Below are 21287 nucleotides of genomic sequence, written 5' to 3'. Positions count from 1 at the left end.
AGTTTTAAAGCTATTTGATCTCTTATTTTGTTATGCTCGTTTTTCTGCTCATTTGTAAAGCATTTCGAATAACCAATGTGTATGAAATGTGCTATATAAATAAACTTGGCTCGCATTGCATTGCCTCTCCTTCACCCTGATGTCCGGGGTACTTGATAGAGTGGTAATGGTCATGAAACGCACTGGCAGTAAGAAGACATTCCATCAAAATAGGCCTTCTTCAGTTTCTGGCTGGGATTAAAATGAATTTTACATTGTTTCCATTTTATTTAATAGCATACCTTTTCTTGTGCAGTGATATTGTAGGAAAAATATTGTGATTATATCGGGTTGTGAGTTAACCTGTGATTCCCACATCTAGCAAACTTATTTAATTGTACTTATAACTGATAATACACATACATACATATCAATGTATTTCTATATATTCACACACACAGACACACACACACACACACACACACATATTTTTTTTTGTATTCAAGGTGAAGCAGATTTAGTCAGGCAGTGGTCATGGAGGTGAATGTGGCTGGAGTCACCATTCCTGCCCTGACGTTTGCTTCCAATTTATTTTCCAGCGGCGGGAACAAACGGGCGCAGGGAGGGGGGTCTGAGACGGGTGGCACAGGGCTCACGGGGGTCTGAGACGGGTGCGGACTGTGGTGAGATACGTGTGCCGGGCCCAGTGGCTGGCTCGGTTATCGGCGGCGCAATTGAAAACAGAGCGTTCTATGTGGCCAGGTGCTCCTATATGAATGTGGCTCCTGTCTGGAGTAGGTACACATGCACACAATTACATGCACTGAACCTCTAAACACTGTGGACGTTACACGCACGCACGCACGCACGCACGCACACACACAGGCACGCACGCAACACATCATACACACAGGACACACACCCATACACACTACTACTTTTGAAGACGTATCCACTGCACTGTACAATTTCCAAAAAGTACCACCCCACGTGACATCTGCCCTTGACCAGTTTGAGAGTATAACCATGAAGCGACATTGCAGAGTTTTACTGACTGCATGGAATTCAAATTGAACAAATCATGAGATTGTATTGCATACAAAGCTGAAGTCTAAAAGAAGCACTAACACTACACTAACGTGGCCTTGGTTTTGTTTGGAGAGATGAGCACTGAGGCTGAGCTTGGCTCTCTCACGACTTCTACTGTTCAAACCTCTCCTCTTGCTCATCACTCCCTCTCTAAGCGAACCAGCTACTACACACAGCTTCTTAATTTTTTTTCTCAAACTAAACAAAAACTCCATCTTAAGAAAAAAAGCGAAAAAAAAATACTTTCATTCTTCCAAGCACGCGGCTCCAACATAAATTGCACGCCTCAGCTGACCTCACCGACAGCAAACACAAATGTTTGGGTCGACCCCCAGACACCTCCCCCCCACACACACACTCACACACACACACACACCCCATACGGATCACTCTGCGACCTCTGGACGAGTGAAGGGGCTCTCGCATCTCTCAGCGGCCAGCTCCAATGACCTGCGTTTTGGCCAACACAGGGCCTGTGAGCTGAAAAACTCTTAGATTACAACTACTGTGCAGATTACTAAAGTTGTTGCAAGAACCTTACATAACGTCTATATAACTTCTATACATAAATATATATATATATATATATACACACAAACCAAAAGTGCAGGCGCAAGTTAGTTTCCGTCCTTCTTCAAAAACATATTCATGAAACATTTTGCTGGAAAAGAGTTCCATAGAAATTATTTAGCTTATATGACTTTTTTTAGGAGTCTTCCTTTTCCCCAAAAATATCTTAAGAGGTAAAACGTTGTCGGCAGTCCTTGGAGGAAGTTGGTGTGCATTGTTCATTGGAGAGCACTGTGTGTGTTTGTGTGTGTGTGCGTGCGTGCTTGTGTGCGTGCGTGTGTGTGTGTGTATATAATGTGTGTGTGTGTATAGAGAACTGTAGTGATTCCTCCCTGTCTTTCTCTCTCTCTCTATTGGCTCATCTCAAGCTGGCACCATCAGATAACACACAAGAGTGAATATCAAAATTCACATTGCAGCACAGATAAAATGTAATTACCCTCACAGTTCTCCCCACCGCACAAAAACGAAACTACTGTACTTAAGAGCACACACACACACACACACACACACACACACACACACACACACACACACACACACACACACACACACACACACACACACACACACACACACACACACACACACACACACACACACACACACACACACACACACACAATGCGTCAGGCCCGTTAATTAAGCTGCGCTGGTTTTGCCGCTGGGGGAGCCCGATCTTCCCTCAAATCCTCATAACAGTCGTGTGTGTGTTCACTTTATTCACAATTAGATCAGAGCAGATAAAGATCACAAAATAGCTGGCGGAGTCTTCTCACACACGGACTGAACACGAGCGTCCACTGGGACTCTGGCGATTGAGCTTGGAGTCGACAAATTCCATCAATTTACTTCTCTTTATTAATGCTGTAAACCCTTCGCATCTTAACCGTGTCACTGTAATTCATACAGCTAATTAACAAACAAAGAACGCAAACACCAACATTTCAACTGAGCCTAATGACTTAATCAGATTGGCTCTGAAAACATATTAGGGATGTTAAAGGCAAAATCTATAATTTAATGAAACATAAGTCCAATGATCTGCAGTTGTAATATCACATTTACTTTTCATTTGATGTTTTTATTCATCTGACAAGGGATCAGCGGTGTTGTTTAGAGGCCTACGGGGGATCCTACTCTTTTTAAATTAGCATGTTGATTTTAGCAGTTCCTATCAGCCGAGTGACATGTGCCTACCTTTTTTTGTGTACAAGGCAAGCTCTGTATTGGCAGAGGCATTACCATACGTTCACACATCCAGTGCAAATTATCAACATCGCACAGATCTCACAGTTGTATACACATTTTTTTCTTATGAATTTGAATGAGAATCCATGTGCAATGTCTTGAACACACAATGTCTTCTTGATCTGTCAAAAAATAATTTGTAGTCATTGCATGGATGGTCATGGTATATGAATGTAAATATATGAGGTAATTGTCACAGCTAATAACATGTCCTGGTGTGTGTGTGTGTGTGTGTGTGTGTGTGTGTGTGTGTGTGTGTGCGCGCGCGCACGCACGCATACTGAGACACGCATGTACATGCATGCATTTATTGCCATGTCTGGCCATGTGTCCATACTGACTTGAAAAGACAAACAATGAGTAACATGCATTATTTTAATGCCTCAAACTTTAATGCCTCAAACTGCTTATGCTGGCAAAAATGTATTTGTCCATCTGAGAACCTCTCCTATTGATTTAGAGACCACCCCCTGCTCCACCAAGAAAAAGAAAGAGAGAGAGATGAGTCTTCCAAACCAATATCCATATCAGAATGTGAACGTGACTCCTCAACTCCAGCCTTGTGACATAAAAGCTTGTTAGCTATGCACAAGGGAGAGCGATCAATACCACCTGGGTCAGAGCGACACCCCACTGCATGACACACTCTCCAGGACATAGCAAGAATTTCTGAAAAACCTTCCCTATACAGTTTCTGCCTTCATCCAGCCTTACTGCCTTCCACTGAACAGGTGGTGGAGTTGGGGGAAGGGGGGGGCTAAGGGGAACCTGCCCCAGGCCCGGGCAACGTCTGCTGGGGAGAGCAGATGAGGTGGGGGGGGGGAATGAGATGGATGGGAGTGGGTAAATACGGGCAGACGATGTGCAGCCTGACAGCAAAGGCATGACGACAGTGAGACTCCATACACTGTTACTAACATGACACAAAGGGACGGAGATAAAACCATCATTGGGAGAGATAGCCAGTCAGGGAAAAACAGACAGCTATTACAAATGGGTGGTGGGTTGTGCTGTGTACTCTCCCTCTCTTACACACACACACACACACACACACACACACACACACACACACACACACACACACACACACACACACACACACACACACACACACACACACACACACACACACACACACACACACACACACACACACACTTATCACATGGAGCGAGGCCTTGTGATTTATTGGGTTCTCTCTAGATACACTAGGCATGGGGGTCAGGTTTTATGTCGACTTTCAAAATGTTGAGGTTTAGGGGTACAACCTATTCACAAATCCATACTTATATACATCCTTACACAATTATTTAGGAAATAAGTTAAAAAAAAAACAGAATATTTAAAAGAAAATGAACCTTTTCACTAGATCATGCTTTCTCTTTCTATCTCTTGCTCACTTTTTCTTTCTCTCTCCCCAGCAAACACACACACACACACACACACACACACACACACACACACACACACACACACACACACACACACACACACACACACACACACACACACACACACACGGGACTTTCGTGGGAACAACAGCACCAGACTCCAAGCCCTAAGCGCTTTATTCAGAAGCACTCACCACACACACACACACACACACACACACACACACACACACACAGATGTAGCCAAGGAAATAGAGGTGGCTGGGCTCCACCTGAAATAACTGGCCTCAGGCTCCAAAGCACGGTCGCTACTAGACTTCAAAATCCCATCTTCACAATCTACCTGTCCAGTTTCTGCTCCTCAACCACTCTTACTCCATTTTAACAAGGACCAAGAAAAAAATAACGGTACCCTTTTTATTTATATATATTTTTTATTTCCTTAATTGTCCATGTACCCTTATTACAATATTGAATAGGCAAAAAAGAAGAATTACATCTTCAATCAGGGTGAAAGCCTTTTTCCGGAAAAATCCTAAAAATAATCTCATGCAGGCCTCCGCTGGCGCTGCGATCTGACATCAATTGCACAAAGTGCTGACGCCAGCCTTGTTATATTTACAATGCAGCTCTATTGGATTTGGAGAAGTTGTTTTGTTGTGCCGAGGCCCCGACAGCAACATGCTCAGGTAGAGAGACATATGGATTGACTGCGATGGGCTACTGCGCTAAACTCGTTTCTCCCAATAACATCAGAACGGCACAGGCTAAACATGACCGTAAACTCGCGCAAGGCGAACTCGCGGTAATTGATAGCTTATGCCGAGGTAATGGATTACAATTCCCGACTTCAGTGGCTGAATTTATTACACAGTTAAGTTGAGGACTATTTTATTTTCCATAAACACACGCACAACCGCATGCAAAAACACAGTCACCCCCTCAACTACCCACACAAACACACACCACACACCTGGTCTAACCGTCGATTTTAAATTATAAACAAATGTGGAGCGTTTCAGATTACCTGATGTGAAAGGTTTCACAACGTATTCCAAAAATGCTCCACAACTTCAGGCCTCGTGTAACAAAAAGCCAAAACCTGTGGCCCATTACGAGCTAAACTGCATTTACTCTCGTACATCACAACAGTGTTTCAGAGTAATCACATGCTGAATGACTGAATTTCCCAGAATGTAAACAACGTCATCAGAGTCCGGACAGCACACACTACCGACCACACGCAGAAATTACTCTGCCAGTTTCAATGTCATGTCGATTAATGACAAAGAATGACTTACCACCTGGATTTAGTTTGTGCTGCAAAAACACATCCCGTCCTGAAGAATGAATGTGATCATGAGTTCAACAACGAATGCTGGGTTTTTTTCTCTCTAAATCAACCAATAGTAAAAAAGCCCCCACCCCACAACCAAGGCAAACCGCAAAATCAGAGTAAATATATATGACATTTAACCAGCTTTATGAAAGCTCCCTGCGTTTTACTACAGGTCATTCTCCAAGAGTGCTTGTTTGAATCCTCACCTGTAGTGGCGGAAGATCTCCTCCTCCACCTCGGTGAAGAAGTGGCACTTGGTGCAGGAGTGCTCAGCCAGTGCCGGCCCTTTGACCCCTCGCTCACCGCCCTCCTCCTCGGGTTTCACCTCCGGCATGGCATGGGGCGTGTGCGCGCTATCGTAGTGCATGAGCAGCAGGTCGATGTCGGTGGTGGCAAACGAGCACTGGTCGCACAGGTGCGTGACAGACGGGCGGGGGGTCGGTGGTGGCGGAGTGGCCCCGCCGCTGGGGGAGAGCTGGAGCAGGAGGAGGGCACAGTGCGAGCAGGAGCTCTTTCGACAGGCGAAGGGGTAAGAGATCTCACCCAGGTGCTTCTCAGGGCTGCAGAGGCCGCGCGGGCAGAAGGGGCAGTGCTTGATGGTGCACTTGTGGATGCTGTGTGACTGCTGGTAGTGGCGCAACAGCGGCGCCACCACAATCACGTCCGGCCCGTGGTTCATGGAGTAGCGGAAATCGCAGAACTGGCAGTTGTAGCTGGTCACCACTGCCTCGGGCTCCACGCCACCCCCAGCCCCCTTGTCCTTCCTGCGGGCGTGGAGGACAGAGGAGGCCAGGTCTCCTCCTGCTCCCTCCCTGGGGGGCTTGCGCTCCCGCTCCGCCGGGCTGCCCTCTCTGGTGGGCTGGCCGTGCCTCTTCTCGTAGTGCTCCAGCAGCCGGCTGCGGCTGGAGGCCTCGCAGCTGAAGCTGCAGTACTTGCACCAGTAGTACGCCATGCAGCCCGCTGCCTCCAGCTGCCCTGTGCCGGTCCTGCCCGGCGAGGAAGGGTCTGCGGGCTGGATGGGCACCGAGTAACCCGCCACCGAGTCGTCCTCGGCGCGCACCGCCACGCGGTCCGCCCACTTGCCGTGCTCCTCCAGCCCCACCAGGCCGCCGCCGCGCACCACCACGCAGTTGCTCTTGCGCTCGAGCACCGGCTTGTCGTCGACGCCGTGGCCCGCCAGGGGCGGGGCGCTCTTCATCTTGTTGGGGTGGCTGGCCAGGAAATGCTGCTCAAGCTCCACCGGCGAGTTCCCCATGTAGGTGAAGTTGCAGAACTTGCATCGAAAGTACTTGGTGTTGCCCTGGCAATCGGGCGTCTTCCTACCGATACCGATGAAGGTGCCCCCAAGTGTCACCTACAGAGAAAAGAAAACAGACAAAAATACTTTTTTTTAAACAAATATAAAGCAAGAGTTACTCTTGGTGTCTCATGGAAGAAGAAGAAAAAAAATCCCCAGCTGACATGAGAAAATAAACTACTGAAGGATTGCTTTCAATAACAGAGCTGATAGCATAGGGGAGGCAGCAGTCGTCTACAAAAAGGCAAATCTCAGTTCAATTCATGCCTTTATTACATTTCAGTGCGGAACTCAAAGGGCTCGCTGTTAGACGATGTTAAGACTACCCAGCTGAAACATATTCTCGGGATAAGGCAACAATACATTCGCCAGAGGGAATAAAAGTGTATGGTAATACTTTTTATTTCACAAATTTAATGAAAAACTAGAATTAGGAATTGATGGGCATGCAGACAGCTGAAATTGCTTCGCAGTAAAAAAGCAGCTTTCCAGAAAATGCACCTAAAGTGTAGCCTTTCTGGGGACAAAAGCTGAAACAATTAAAAAATAAAATAAAAATAAAACAAATAAAATAACACCTGTTTGCTGTCCATAAAAGATAAACTGTGTTTGCAGGCCTGGATACTTTTTGTTTTTTAGTTTTAGTTTCTTGATGCGGCAGAAGCACCCTTGCTTAACAGCTTTTGTCCCCAGAAAGGCCTTCATGTTATGGAGTAGTTAAACGTTCGTTAAAAGCCTGCTGGAATGAGCCATAAAATAATTTTTAAAAAGCCGACAAGCATAAAGCCAGGCATGGCGGCGGTAATGACAGCTAATATGGATGCGCTGAGAGCGAGTGGGAGGTCCCTGATCCTCCTTGGCCTGCATGAGTTTGCCGAGAGGATGGGAGCGCAGCAGATTGGTGCGTCGAGTCAAGATGAGGAGGGAAAGCCTGACATCATCCCCGCAGACGCGGGGAGCGTCATGTAATGGCTGCAGCAGACCAAGTTTCTGAGAGCTCTCTGGGGGCCGTATATACCAGAGATGATGGAAGGCCTTCTGAACCGTGCTCGTGAAAAAGAAAAAAGAAATTGTCGACCAAAAAGACAGCATTAGAACATATATAGACGGGGGCACGGGCAAATGTAGTCATGTGTTTTTGTTAGTTTAAGTCATGTTAATATACTTTCTGAGATGGATTGCCGTCTCAGTCGAAAATTTAGTGCAGTTTGCGGGGACTGGATAGTTTATAGGAAAGCTTTAAAATAAACCTGATCCATCTTTTTGCATTTTTCTGACACACTCAGTATTTTTATATCACTGGAATCAGGGCTTTCTTGCCCAACTTTAATAACATTAGACAAAGATCAGCAGAGGGAGTGTGAATAAGTGTGTGTGCGTGTGTGTGTGTGTATTTGCGTAGGGGGAGTTACTACATCTCACCACTTCCCGTGAGACACCGGAGTGCCATCGCCCGCAGACTGCGTCAGGAAGATTATGATCGAATTTTAAAAGCTTAAGTGATATCCACAGCCTCTCCCTGTGCATAGCCACTTACAAAATGGCAAGATTTTAAAACTAAAAACTTGCAAAAAGAACTAAACCTAAAACAGAGGGCAAAAAAAAAAAAAACTGTAACCGAAATAATGGGAGCTATATATTTAGCGGAAAATAATATGTAATATGTTCATTACAATTAACCTACATTGCAAAATAGGTTCAAATCAACAAAGTGACGATAGACTAAGTATAGAAGTCTTTGCTTTGAGAAGGGCAGGGCTAAATTACTCCAATTGTGCGCTTTTGTGGTGAGCTGGGACCAGATCATCTTGGCCTGGCCTGGGACGGGGAGTGAGTTGGTGAGTGGGGGGCTCCAGAAAGCACACACCTCATTTCCAAAGGAGCGCTGGAGGTAATGCAGCAGGCGGATTGTAAACACGACATCACTGAAGTGGAGAGTGAAACCGCACCGAGCCCAGTGCAGAAAACTGCAACTGGCACATGCTCATTACTGCTCATTTGAAATAAATCGAGTTCCCCGTTTTCACTGGCTCTCTTCTCGACTCCACCACCACCAAATTTTAGATCCCTCCTCCCGTAACCCCTCCCTCACATTCTCATTGGGTAATGAGAAATCACAGTCTTGAATATTACCACATGGAAAATTCCACTAGGAATGAATACTGAATGTTATTTTTTTTAACTTATTTCCTTCTTTCTCTCTTTCATCACATTTTTTTTTAGTTTCATAATAACAAAATGGAAACCCCGGGCACTTTCAATTGATTTACTTTGCAGGGGCGGTTATGTACTACATGGTTCAATTTGATCAAATCTAGAGGAGAGTAATTGCGACATTTCTGTTCTTGGTGGGATTTGTTAGACAGTACCTTTCACTTCCCTTGATAAAATTCCATGTGTGCAATACAAGTTTTGGCAAGGACTTCCACTTTGTCTTAATACAAGAAACTTTCGCTTTTTAGTGCTTTAATAAATCTCTTAAGTGGTCGCGCCACTTTAAAAAAATGACTTGCAGCTTGTCTGGGTGGACCAGACAGATTTCCCACTTGTGGACCAGGCCTGTAAACTGGAATATTACTGAGCTTGCTTGAAAAAAAGCTAAAGAAAATACATTTTGTGATGGAAAAACTGACTTTGGCATTCAGTATGACTAATCTAGCCATTTCTGACTTGACTGATAATTACAGTGAATGGTTCACTGTTTCTTTAACAAATGGCTTTTTTTTGTCACACTCATTTTGTTTAAATGCCATCCAGTCATCTGCATTTTCCACTGCATTAATGTACCAAACTAAAATGTCACACGGACGTTAAAAGTATCAGACGAGCCCCTGGAAATCACATATAATAACACTTGTACCACGTTATACTTACTACAGACAACCTTTACTATAAATGTTATGTTGTATAATTAAATATAATTTTATAAGTATCCAATCTGTATGTAAACATTTCCATCTTTTAAGATGCATTTATTCTATACTTTAATGTTTATTTTAAATGTTACAAGAAGGCAATTATATATAATTGTACTTCCGTCCGAATTTTTAGATATTTCCTGCCAACCAATCCTAGTATCTGCTTACTCATCTACCTACTTATATGCAACTGTAATTCATTTCCGTGAGTATGTACTTGTGAGAGATCACTGGGACCAATGGGAAAATATCTTTGTGCTGTGCACACACCCTACAACCTAACCAGTGAGGAGACAGTATGGTGGTTACCTGCACATCATAGGTGCCATTGAGCAGCGAGGGTCTTGGGGAGCTAGGGTCTGGTAAACTCCCACTGAGCCCAGCCTGTCCAGGCATCCTCCCACCCCCCTCCTTGCCCTGGTTCTGGGCCGAGAATTGCACCATGTTGTGGAGAGCCAGGATCTTGGTGTCCAGCTCAGCGTCCTGCCGCGTCCGGTTGTGCAGTCCCAGGTGGTATTTGCGAAAGTGTTTGATCAGGTCGGTGGGGTCGTTGCCGTAGTAACCGTAGCCGCAGATGTTGCACTTGAAATCCTGCAGCTTGGGGGAGGAGGAGGAAGGGGGGATGGCCGTTTCAGGGCCCGGGGGGCTGGCAGTGCCCTCTGTCCCCAGCATGGCAGGAGTGCCTTCGCTGTTTCTGCGCCAGTGGAGAGATGGGCGGAGGGGGGGCATCTCTTCATCGTGGCTCATCTCGGGGCTGTGGGTGGCGGAGTCACTCTCCTGCCCGTTGCTGGTGCAGCCCTGCACAATGACCCCACTGCCAGTCCGCTGCCACCCCCCCAGCCTACAGCTACCAGCCTCCCGGCCCTCCTCCGCCTCCCCCTGCTCTCTCTCCTCAAACCGGGAGGGAGACACCGACTCGTCCCGTCCTTCCGCGTCACCGTCGGCGGCACGAGACGTGAGTATCAGCAGCCTGGTGTCTGACACTACATCCTCTCCTCCACCCTTTTTGTGTCCCCCAGCATAATGAAAGCCAGGCTTGTCTCTTGGCGCTCCTGCCTCTCCTCCTCCTCCTCCTCCTCCTCCTCCTCCTCCTCCTCTCCAGGCACGTTTGACGGGGGCGGCGTGAGGCTCCTCGGGCTCGTCCGCTGCCACAGGCACGTCGGCGCGGCGGCCCTGGTCTCCATCAGCGCTGCTGGGCTCGGCCGGTCGGCCACCACCATCTGCGTCCTCACTTTCAGGCCCGCTGGCCTCGGCAGCCAGCGCCTCACCCTCCTCCTCACCGCCGAAGCTCCTCAAAGGGGGGTTCTTTTTCCGCACCATATCTGCAAGACACAACATCAGCAGAGGGGAGGGTCAGGAAGGCGCCTCTTAGTGGTGAAGAGCAAACACCGTGATAAAACACTTGGACATTAAAAAAAAGAGAACCTTATGACTGAGGACTGTGGAGCCTGTTTTCTAGCCCATCTACAAGTCGTAAAAAACAACAACTGCATCTTCCAATTGTTCTGGTATGTTCCAGAAGGGGGGGGAGCACTGTGTGGTGAACAAGTCTTTTGTGAACAAGTTATGCCCCCTTTCCCAGCTTGGTCCATAAACTGTTCTTTTGAGCCCTAATACCAGCGACGATGTTGGGCGCCGAGCTTTGTTGATGATATTTTAATGAATAAAATCTGTGCACTTGTGTCACTGATGTGGCTTGCGGACCGGCATTTTCAGCAGCAAACCAAATCAAAGAGCAAAAGGGAGTGGGTTGTTTGAAGGGGGGGTGGTGGGGGACTGATGGAGTCTGGTTTTCTAGACTGATTCTTGACATGAAATCACCCTCAGTGCTCCAGGTCACATAAGCATATCTCTTTCAGGCAATGCACCAAGGCAGAGTTTGGAAAAAGAAATGGCTTGGTTTTGCTTCACCATTAAATCCATTTGTACTAGTGACTGAAGTCAAACATGAGAGGGAGTGAACACCATTTCATGTGTGCTCCTACAAAAAGCTGTGTAACAATAGACTATACCACCCCCCACCCCTTGACACCCCCGCACTACCCTTCTCATTCGTCAAGTCTACACCACTCTTATTTAGTCATTGCAAACAATTGAGAGCAATTTCCTAATTTAGATTGTAAAGCAAATGGGTATTAAATCAGGCAATGGGACAACGCCTAAACCATGGCCATGTTAATAGAAGCCTTAGGAAAATCTAATCTGAACCAACGGCACACAAATCTCACCACACCCCGTTCTATCATTACGCCACCGCTGGTTCAGTCTTCCTTTTACAATCCTCACGCTGGGCTTCTCGACTTAACATGCAGCACCAGTGGTCACTGAGACAATCATTCTTTATACAGATATCTGTTTTTCTTTGTGAGTGTTTGTTTGTGTGTGTGTGTGTGTGTGTGTGTGTGTGTGTGTGTGTGTGTGAGAGAGAGAGGCATAAGTCTTCATTTTTTCTATAATGACAGGAAACAAAGAAAAACTTGATTGCGTCACACACTAATGCCCGAAGTATGTCTAAACCTCAAAATTCTCTGGCACATCGGTCCCTATTAACAAGGCCATAGGAGATTTGAGATTGGAACGAAACGTTACTGTTAAAACCCTTTGGAGCACTAACCGAACAGGCTCACTATTTTTATTATTGCATGAGGTTGTCATACATTTTTTTTTTTTTTTAAACAGTGCCGACGACTTTGCTGCTATTACATTAAAATGAGAAGTGAAAACAGCTTTTATCTACAAGGCCTCGGAGAAAATGTCAAAATAGATGTGCATTATGACGGGTAAACGAGATGTTGACACAAAATACCCTCTTTGCCCCCTCGCTCCCTTTCCCCCTGAAAACCCAAGAAAAGGCTGGGATTTCAGTTTCAATAAAGTTTGGATCAATGTAACCCTCCATCAAAACCGGTGTGTACTGCATATTTAATCACATTTCAGAGAGAGTAATCTTTTAAGGCTCTGTTCATTACCTGCGCTAGCAGCACTGCCTTGTTTTATTTCTTCAATTATTTATTTATCCTTCTCCTGTTCTGTGGGGCAAGGACAGAGCACTGAGATCCCCCTAAGCACTTAGGCTTCATTAGTGGCGGTAAGTTGACACAAAATATCTACAAGACGAGGACAGGGGGTGGGGGATATTTTTTTTTCTTTTATGAAAAGTCTCTGATATGCTATGTTTCTGATATGTGGGAACAAGTATATTAAAAACTTCTGAGGGGACAGATATCATTACCACCTGAATGCCCCATCAAGAGACAGAATAATCTGCTTTCATAGCTCTGAGCCATTAACCACATTCCTGTACCAGTCAATTCGAATCACCATTCCCTTTTATTTTCATCTTTTGCCCTCTCTCTCGTATTCTTTATTACAGTCCTCCCTGTCCATTATTGTGGCTTTCTCGAGAACTTAATAACGTATAATATGGCTTTTGAAAAGGAGAGGACAATCAATTTCCTTAATTAAAAAAAGGCTGGAGGTTGAATACTGGCTTGAATACTGAGCAGAAGCGAGTACCCCTGGTCTCACGTTGTGAGCAATAACACTGTCCAGCCTCCAGCTCAAGTATGTAGACATCCACTTCTTTATTAGAGACTTCCTCCAAAGCTGTACTGCTGCATGATTGCGGATGAGTCTGGTGCACCAGACATCGCCTGTATATCATGAGAAAGACTTGAAGTTGGAGACAACCCTGGTTCTTTCGTCATGGAAATATCGCTGTGTGAAATCCATAGTGAGACACACATGGGCAATACTAGTTAGACAGACACAGACACAGGCAGACAATGCCCTTGAAGCTCTGCTTCTTCTACAGTCTCCTTTCAATACCCTAGAATTTTCTGACATTCTAGTCTGGTTTCTCACACTACAAGCGAGCCCAGTTTGTCAAGGGCATTGACAAAGACGCCCAGGTATAAGCACTCATCCGACGCGATGGCTGACATGATGAATGGGGCCTACATTGGCTGTGTGAAAGGGCACCTCCGATTTCTAGCTAAGGCACATACAATCAGTGGATTTATCAGCCTAAGACAGACCTCCCTCACTTTACAACAACAGGAGGGAGAGGCCCTTGGTTGGATTACTTTGATAAATAAAGGTGTGAGCACCGATCAAACCTGATGACCCAGTCTCGGATCCTACCAGTTCAAACCAAAAGGGCAAACTTTAAATCTGTCAAGACTGATCAGCACATAAGCTTCCGCTCCTCCTATTTATAAACTATGATAGCAAAAGCAAGTCAAGCAGGTCAGTATAACAGTTGTCATTTAACTGGAGGTAGCAGATGTGGGGGGGAAAAGAGTGTGGTGTGATATTGCCAGAAAAGCCTTTCAACGTATTACACCTGCCACTACGAAGACAGCTTGTGTGGTTCAGTGAATGGGAGCAATCAATGACTACGACAGTAACACTCAAACACATGGACAAAAGGCAAATGCTGCCGAGTCTCACGTTTCACCTCTCCGATGACGGCACGATGGGCCAACTACAACGACACACGAGGCGACCCTGCTCAAAATATGTCATCCAAGATGTCAAACTAAATCATGCAACTCTTAACTTTCCCTCTATCCGATTCCTGTGCCCCGCATGAGCAGGAGAAGTAGAAGAAAAAGAAGAGAAAAAAAAAAACAATAATAGCTCCACAGCAAATGACGTTGTGTCTAGTCCACATGGACTACCCCTTGTGGAAGGGGTTTGTTTTGACTGGACGAGACGTGGGCTAACAACAATAGCGTCTAGAGGAGACCACTCTCTTACCCTTCAGAGGGGGCAGCCAGGGGGTCGGCATCAAAGAGGTTTCTCACCACATACCGGGTCATGCCTGATCACCGTCACTGCAGGTATTCATCATAGGAGTAGGAAGTAGCACCTTACCTCAGGGCCTTAAAGGCTGGTGCTGCCATAACACCATCAACATCTCACACTCGGAGTGGGAGTTGGACTGAACAGGTGGATATTACCCAGACACATGCTTCTTATGACAAACTGCATGACTGGTCGGGGGTTTTTGATTTACATTTCATCATTTTGCTACCTTTCCTTAAAGGAGTCGCATTGAAATTTGTACCTTTCCTAGCTTCACTCAAAATGCTTTTTACAATCAGTTGAAGTAAAATTTCAAACATTGTACCAAATTCTAAAGGTTTCCACATAAACCTATATATATATATATATATACACAATGACAATGTCTAACAGGTTACACCCATATTCTACTGCATCCTAAATACTGCTGAACAGATTTATTTAAAGGGAATGGAGCCCATTAACTCTGTATTTGGAGCATCTGCATTACCTACATCCACTCCTGCCCAAAGTCCTCCATCTCCCTTAGTGAAGTCTGAAACAGCACCAGTAGTGTCTTTACAGCACTGTGGGTCTCACTCACTCAGTCAATCAACACTGCCACCAGATAGAGAGCAGCATACCGTGCCCTAGAGGTGAAATGATCTGCTGTAACGCAATCACTCCGAGCACTGCTGCCCTTTCCTTACTTCCGAGTGAAGCGTCCGAATACGGACAGGGAAGTGGGGCCTTTTCCTCAGGGGAGCAAACAGGACCGCTAGTCACGGATACAGCTGGTGGGACTCCCGCCGACCATCTCAGACTGAGGCTGAGCCCCATAATAATGCTCTTCTCTCTCCTGCTTCTCCATTCAGCAGATGAAGTAGGCTGGGCAGGGGATGTGTGTTTATTAAAACTACATTACCACAATAGCCTCAACTCATATTTAACTGCGTACGTAAGCCCAGGGAGTACGAGTTGAATCCCAGCACACACTCAACACACACACTGTAATCAGGAGTCATGCATAATAGACACATATCCATACACGATCACAAACAATCACACACAATCACACACCTACCCTTTCCTCACAGGGGAGCGACAGAGTGGCATAATACACATCCCGATTGATTTCCCCAATCCAATACCATTTAAGGCGGCAATACAAAGAGAGAGTTTTACTGAATGTATGTTATTGCTTGTCACCAAAATAACAACCAAAAGTGCCTTTCTTAACAATGCCATATTCACCAGCACGCATGGTCAGTGCCTCGCTTCTTTAGATAGACCAACCATCCCCCATCGCACCTTCTCTCACGTTATGTTTCACACATCAGATGATTTCATCTCACCACAGCTATTTCTGTGTGATGTCTGTGTGTGTTGTGGTTTGGTGTTCAATCCAATTTGCTGCATTAGGGGGGAAAAAATACAATCACATTTCTGTCCGAGTCTTCTTACAATGTGGAAAAGGTATATGTGCAATATGAGACAAGACCCTTAATTAATGAATTATCATAAGACCATCAGTCCATCCATCCATCCATACTCACTCAAGCAGGGGTGCACAGTATACACACACACACACACACACACACACACACACACACACACACACACACACACTCTTCCGCCTGTCACCCCCCACCCCTCTCACTCTGAGAAAACTACTATTACCATGAAGCCACGAGGCACATTAATTGAAGCTCCAGAACTAATACACACTTCCATACTTAAAATAATTACTGTTGAAACAAGATAACCATCTCGCATTAACGGTCAGTCTTATTTATTGTACATGTCAATTTTTCTCCCCACTTCCCTTACATTCCAAGCTGCTGCTCCAGTAGAAACTCTTTAGCTCTTTAATCCAATCAAGTTAGCAGGCTTTCATTTCAGAAATCCAATCCACACAGTCCTAGTTAACTTTCTACAGTGCAGTAAGTCATTTTAATAGAAAGAAATAGGTGAACACAGGAAAACAGGAAAAAACTTTTTTCGCTCTTTCTATCTGTCCTTCAAGTGAAGGAGATTTCAATTAGCACAAACCTGTGCAAGCATAAGGGGGAACAGTCATAGCCATGCGAACCTCATCAATTAACTGCCTTCCCCTGGATGTTCACTCTTTTGACGTTTTTCCATGCGAAATGGTGCCGCTTGGCACGGCTTTGCTCAGCTTAGCCCGTCGACCAAGCACAGCCTGGATTTGCATTTCCATACATCAGGGTCTAATCGCTTAAGGGTTTTTAGGAAGGGATAAGGGCTGTTTAGGGGTCCTGACACACACAAATATTTGACGAAGTTGAGGCAAAGAACTCCACGACACAAAGCATAATGGGAGTTATTCTGCACATTTGGGACCCGGTGTGGTTTGGTCTTGCTCAGGACAGGGTCCAAAATGAGCGCATTGCAGCGCCGTTCGACTTGTAATGGAAATGCAAATTAGCTCGGCACAGCCCGGCTCGACAGGGCCAAAAGTGGCAATGGAAAAACCCCCATCTATTGCCAAGAAACTCAGCGTGGGGCAAGCTTTTCATTCACCATCAAAGCCACCCTCACTCACTTGCCCTCTGTCACCCCAAAAATCATCACTCACCTTCTAGACATTTATTACCGTAATGAGATCGATGGTATTTATTAGGCCATGCGACAAATATACATGGCATGAGATTAATAAAACTGACATCACAAACTTCCTGCCTTCACTTTTGAATGGCTGTGTATATGTGACATCAAGTAGTTTAGATGTTAGAGTCTCAATCAGATCCCACGATTAAATGCAGTACAATGCAAGTCCATCTCTGAAAACCATGTGTCTATTCAATGCAGTGGTTCATCGAAACGTTTAAAAGAGAGCCGAATATTTTATCAAATCATAAAGAAAACAGAAACACATTGAGGTAACGTTACATCCACAAAAACCTTCCTCCGCTAAACCCTTTCACAACCAAACCAAATCCAATTTCACATGTGTCTACATTAAGCCTACGAGACTACAAGAAACCCTCATATGGACTTCATGCAAGGCAATAAATACATAGTGCCAATCTGTCAAAGTTCTTCCCTAGGCCATCAATCAAACACTAGAGCCTCGCATGTTAGGCCTGGGATGGACAAAGAATTTTGATCTGAAAATAAAGCGTCATCTTTTCCACCAGCCCCCCCTTGATGTACATATGCAATACCTCCAGAGGAGAAAATTCCTTTTCGCCCCTTAAAAAACAGTGACAAGAGAAGTCTGTCTTTGGCCATCAGCGTGTTGCATTTGAAAAGGGAGAGACTTAAAAATACACTCTGGTCCTCTAATGGAGTCTCCACCTTTATAAACAAGTTGGAAATTTTAAGCGACCCGAAAATAGCCAACGCGTCTACTCGGCGTAATAAACTTTGTTCGAGGGAGCAAGTAGGGAAGGAAAATGGAGCAGAAGGGTGCGGAACAGCATGCTAATCCTCTTCTTTAGCAGCAAATAAAAGAGGGATGCCGCTTGCAACACACAGGCCTTTGAAGAGGACACAGATTTTTTCTCGGAAAAAGCATGGGCCTTACAGATGTCGCCTGAAACACAAATCTGCAGTACAGAACATATTCCGAACAGATTTATGAAGAAAGGAGAGTAAGAGAGAGAGAGAGAGAGAGAGAGAGAGAGAGAGAGAGAGAGAGGAGGGAGGGAGGGCGGGAGAGGTGGGGGGGGGGGGGGGGGGTTACAGGGAGAAGGAGAAAGGGAGAGAGAGAGAGAAAGAGATTGTGTGCAAAGCCTGCACAGGCATGGAAAATAAGCAGGGGCAAATGGAACACTTGTGGAGAAGTCTTTGTCATGTGCTTTCCCTTTGAATGCCATAAAACTGCAGAGATGACTTTGCTTTATCTGAGGCTCAACTCCCAACAGAGAGGACTCCTCTTGAAAAGCCCCCCCTGTGCAAAGCTCTCCACGGCCCAAAGGGAGAGACGCAACAAAGGCTCCCCCGTGTTTCCAAAAGGTTGGAACACAAGCACAGCCATGATCACTACCCAGAGATGGATGGTGGCCTCGGCTCGCTATAAACATGGAAGTAGTTTGGAAATGGACTGCTTGGAGAAGGATTTACGGTCGAAGCTTATGGCAATCGGGAAATTAATGTTGTTGGACCTCTGACAACATGAAGCTCGTACATCTGTCTAACCAATGGCCTACACATTACCTGTCAGAATCCTCTTTACACATCAAACACTATTCAGTAGAGGCTTGACTAGACTAGTTCACAACAGAGGTTCAATCAGTTCTGTGTGTTTCTCTAGGTGATGTTTCACTTCATAAGCGAATATTGAACCTGTGCAAAACTAAAATGAAAGCCTGGATTTTCAAAAGTGGCTAGGCTTAGAGACACAAACAGCAGTAGCAGCAGCAGCAGGAGCAAAAGCAGGCTCTAAATCCACACGGTCACATCATTAATTCCCTGACAGGGTACGGCTCGTCACCTTAAGCCGGTTGCAGTTATGGCTTGCTGGAGGAGGAGGAGGAGGAGGAGGGAAAAAAAGAATAGGGAATGGCGGAGGAAAGGGTGGAGGTGAGAACACGTCAAAAATAAAGAGCTTTTCCCATAATTCTTCCCAGCAGTCCGCCCCTTTAGGTGTGTGTGTGAGAGAGAGAGAGAGAGAGAGAGAGAGGTTGATGGAGGGAGGGAAGGAGATAGAGAGAGAGGGAGAGAAAGAGAAAGAGAGAGAGAGTGAAAAGATGACACTCTGAATGGGACAGGGCCGTGACTAACTGCCTCTCCATGACTTTCTTCCCCCCCTAAGAGGCACGTTTTCTGGGCACAATACAACAAACACACAACTCTCTTCCTCCCTCTCTCTTTCTCCTGAGTCACACAACTAAGCCTAAGTCATGTTTATTCATAGGGATACTTCCACATCAAAGCATGGCTGCACTGAGAAAGCACTGGCAAGATTACGGCCCTCCTGACGTCTTTTGAGGCCGTGATATTCAATAACCCTGCTCCCTCCCTTGTACTTGCGGCTATTACACCCCTTAACTCTTTCCAGCACAATTGCAGGACATGTTTATAAGAAACATTTAATTGTGCAAGACGACGGTAAACCAAAGTCGCCAAAGGCTGGGCTCCCTGGTTGCATTTCTCACACAAGTCATGGCCCACAATACCCAAGCGGCACATTACACACCGTGACTTGCATGTAAACGAAGAAGACAACTTGTCATTACAAGTTTTGTTGTCTACGTTTACGTGGGCTACTAATTTATAACTTTTCGTGTCCCTGCTCCATTAAATGTGTCAGCTTCGAGAATGTTGCTAAACTAGTGCAATGATGAGCAGAGTTGTTTGGCCAGGCTTCAAAACATGTGTTCACATGCCAAGCAACTCGTCAGGTTGGGTGAGCGCCACCCTGGCACTTTTAAGTGCTTTATCTCATCTGAACAAACCACCTGTCACATTAGGGTTGCCACCCTGCCATTGTTCAGCCCAATCAAGGGGGCCCTAGGCCTATCGCCCAGGGACCCGTTATCAGTGCAAAGTCTGTCAGAACAACTTTTGTTTACTTCCTCCTTCTCCTCCTCTTCCTCCTACTTGTACTCCTCTGCTCCTGTGCTCCCCTCCCCCACTTCTCTCTGACTCTCAAGCTCTCAGGACCCCGAAATGGCCCCCGTCCATTCTCCCTCCAGTCTAGCACAGCGAAGGGGGGATGGGTAGGTGGTGGGGGTTACGGGGGGGTGGGGGGTGTTGTGAGGGGAGGGGAGGGGAGGGGGCAGGGTGGCCCCAGCCTGAATGACCTGCCCTCTTTGCACTCAATCAGCGCACACTGGAACCGGAGACAACAGAGAACAACTGCTTCCCCTACACTTCCTGTGATCACAGGCGCGGAGCTGCCAGAGAGGGCCAGGGATCACGCGCTCCAGAGAAGGGCTGCAGATAACAGGCTTCCGCCAACGCATGTGTGTGTGAGTGTGTATGTGTGAGAGAAAGAGAGAGAGAGAGAGAGAGAGAGAGAGAGGGAGGGAGGGAGAGAGAGAGAGAGAGAGGGGGGTGGGAGGAAGAGAAGAAACGGAATAAGAAAATGAATATGTGCAAAAGAGAATAAGAAAGGAGCAGAAAAAGAAAGAGAAGGGAAGAGGAAAACAATTAAAATGCAAGAGAAGGAAGGCGCAGAACAAGTTAAAAAACAAGAGACAGAGAAAGAAAAAAATTGCTTCTCCAGGAGTTTGAGATCTTGCGTTTTCGCAAATTCTTGCAAATCGAAGGATGTCCCACAATGACACCTGCAATGGTGTGAAATTTTCTTTAATTCTCACAATATTCCCACAAACAAAATGCAAAATAATCAACAAATTATGAACGTCTTGCATTATGTGCGATCACTTTCAGCAATATTTCAATGTTTGAGCAAGCGTAAAGCCATTATAAAATCTACAACCACACCCAATCAAGGTCGAACCTTACCAATCATCATTAAAACACAGCATGACATGCAAGGATTCTCCCTGGAACGTCATGTTTGGGAATGCAGTCTCTTTGAACAAGAGAAAAAGTTTGGGCAAAACTGAACCCTCAGATTCTAAGTGAGTGTGTGTTTTTTTTTTCTCTGCAAGAGTAAGCCTATTTTAAAAGATTCCTGGCTACTATCTTTTCAGGCTATATAAGACGAGTTTGATCGATAAACTCTGCTT

The 21287-nt window shown here is 45.7% G+C and overlaps 1 protein-coding gene across 1 annotated transcript in view; it reads right to left on the bottom strand.

The window, feature by feature from the left end:
* The window catches only part of trps1 (trichorhinophalangeal syndrome I), a gene marked incomplete at its 5' end in the record, with an annotated part of 69688 nt that extends 58534 nt beyond the window's left edge, over positions 1 to 11154 (bottom strand). Inside the window, 2 exons of the mRNA XM_080838136.1 lie at positions 5826 to 6973; positions 10144 to 11154. Of these exons, the coding sequence (XP_080694262.1) occupies positions 5826 to 6973; positions 10144 to 11154 (2159 nt within the window). The remainder of the gene's footprint in view (positions 1 to 5825; positions 6974 to 10143) is intronic.
* Between the last annotated feature and the right edge of the window lie 10133 nt (positions 11155 to 21287).

This window comes from Sprattus sprattus, assembly GCF_963457725.1.
Source record: "Sprattus sprattus genome assembly, chromosome: 4".
NCBI lineage: Eukaryota > Metazoa > Chordata > Actinopteri > Clupeiformes > Clupeidae > Sprattus > Sprattus sprattus.
Note: the sequence above shows the minus strand (reverse complement) of the source record. Positions and strands in the feature narration are given on the sequence as shown.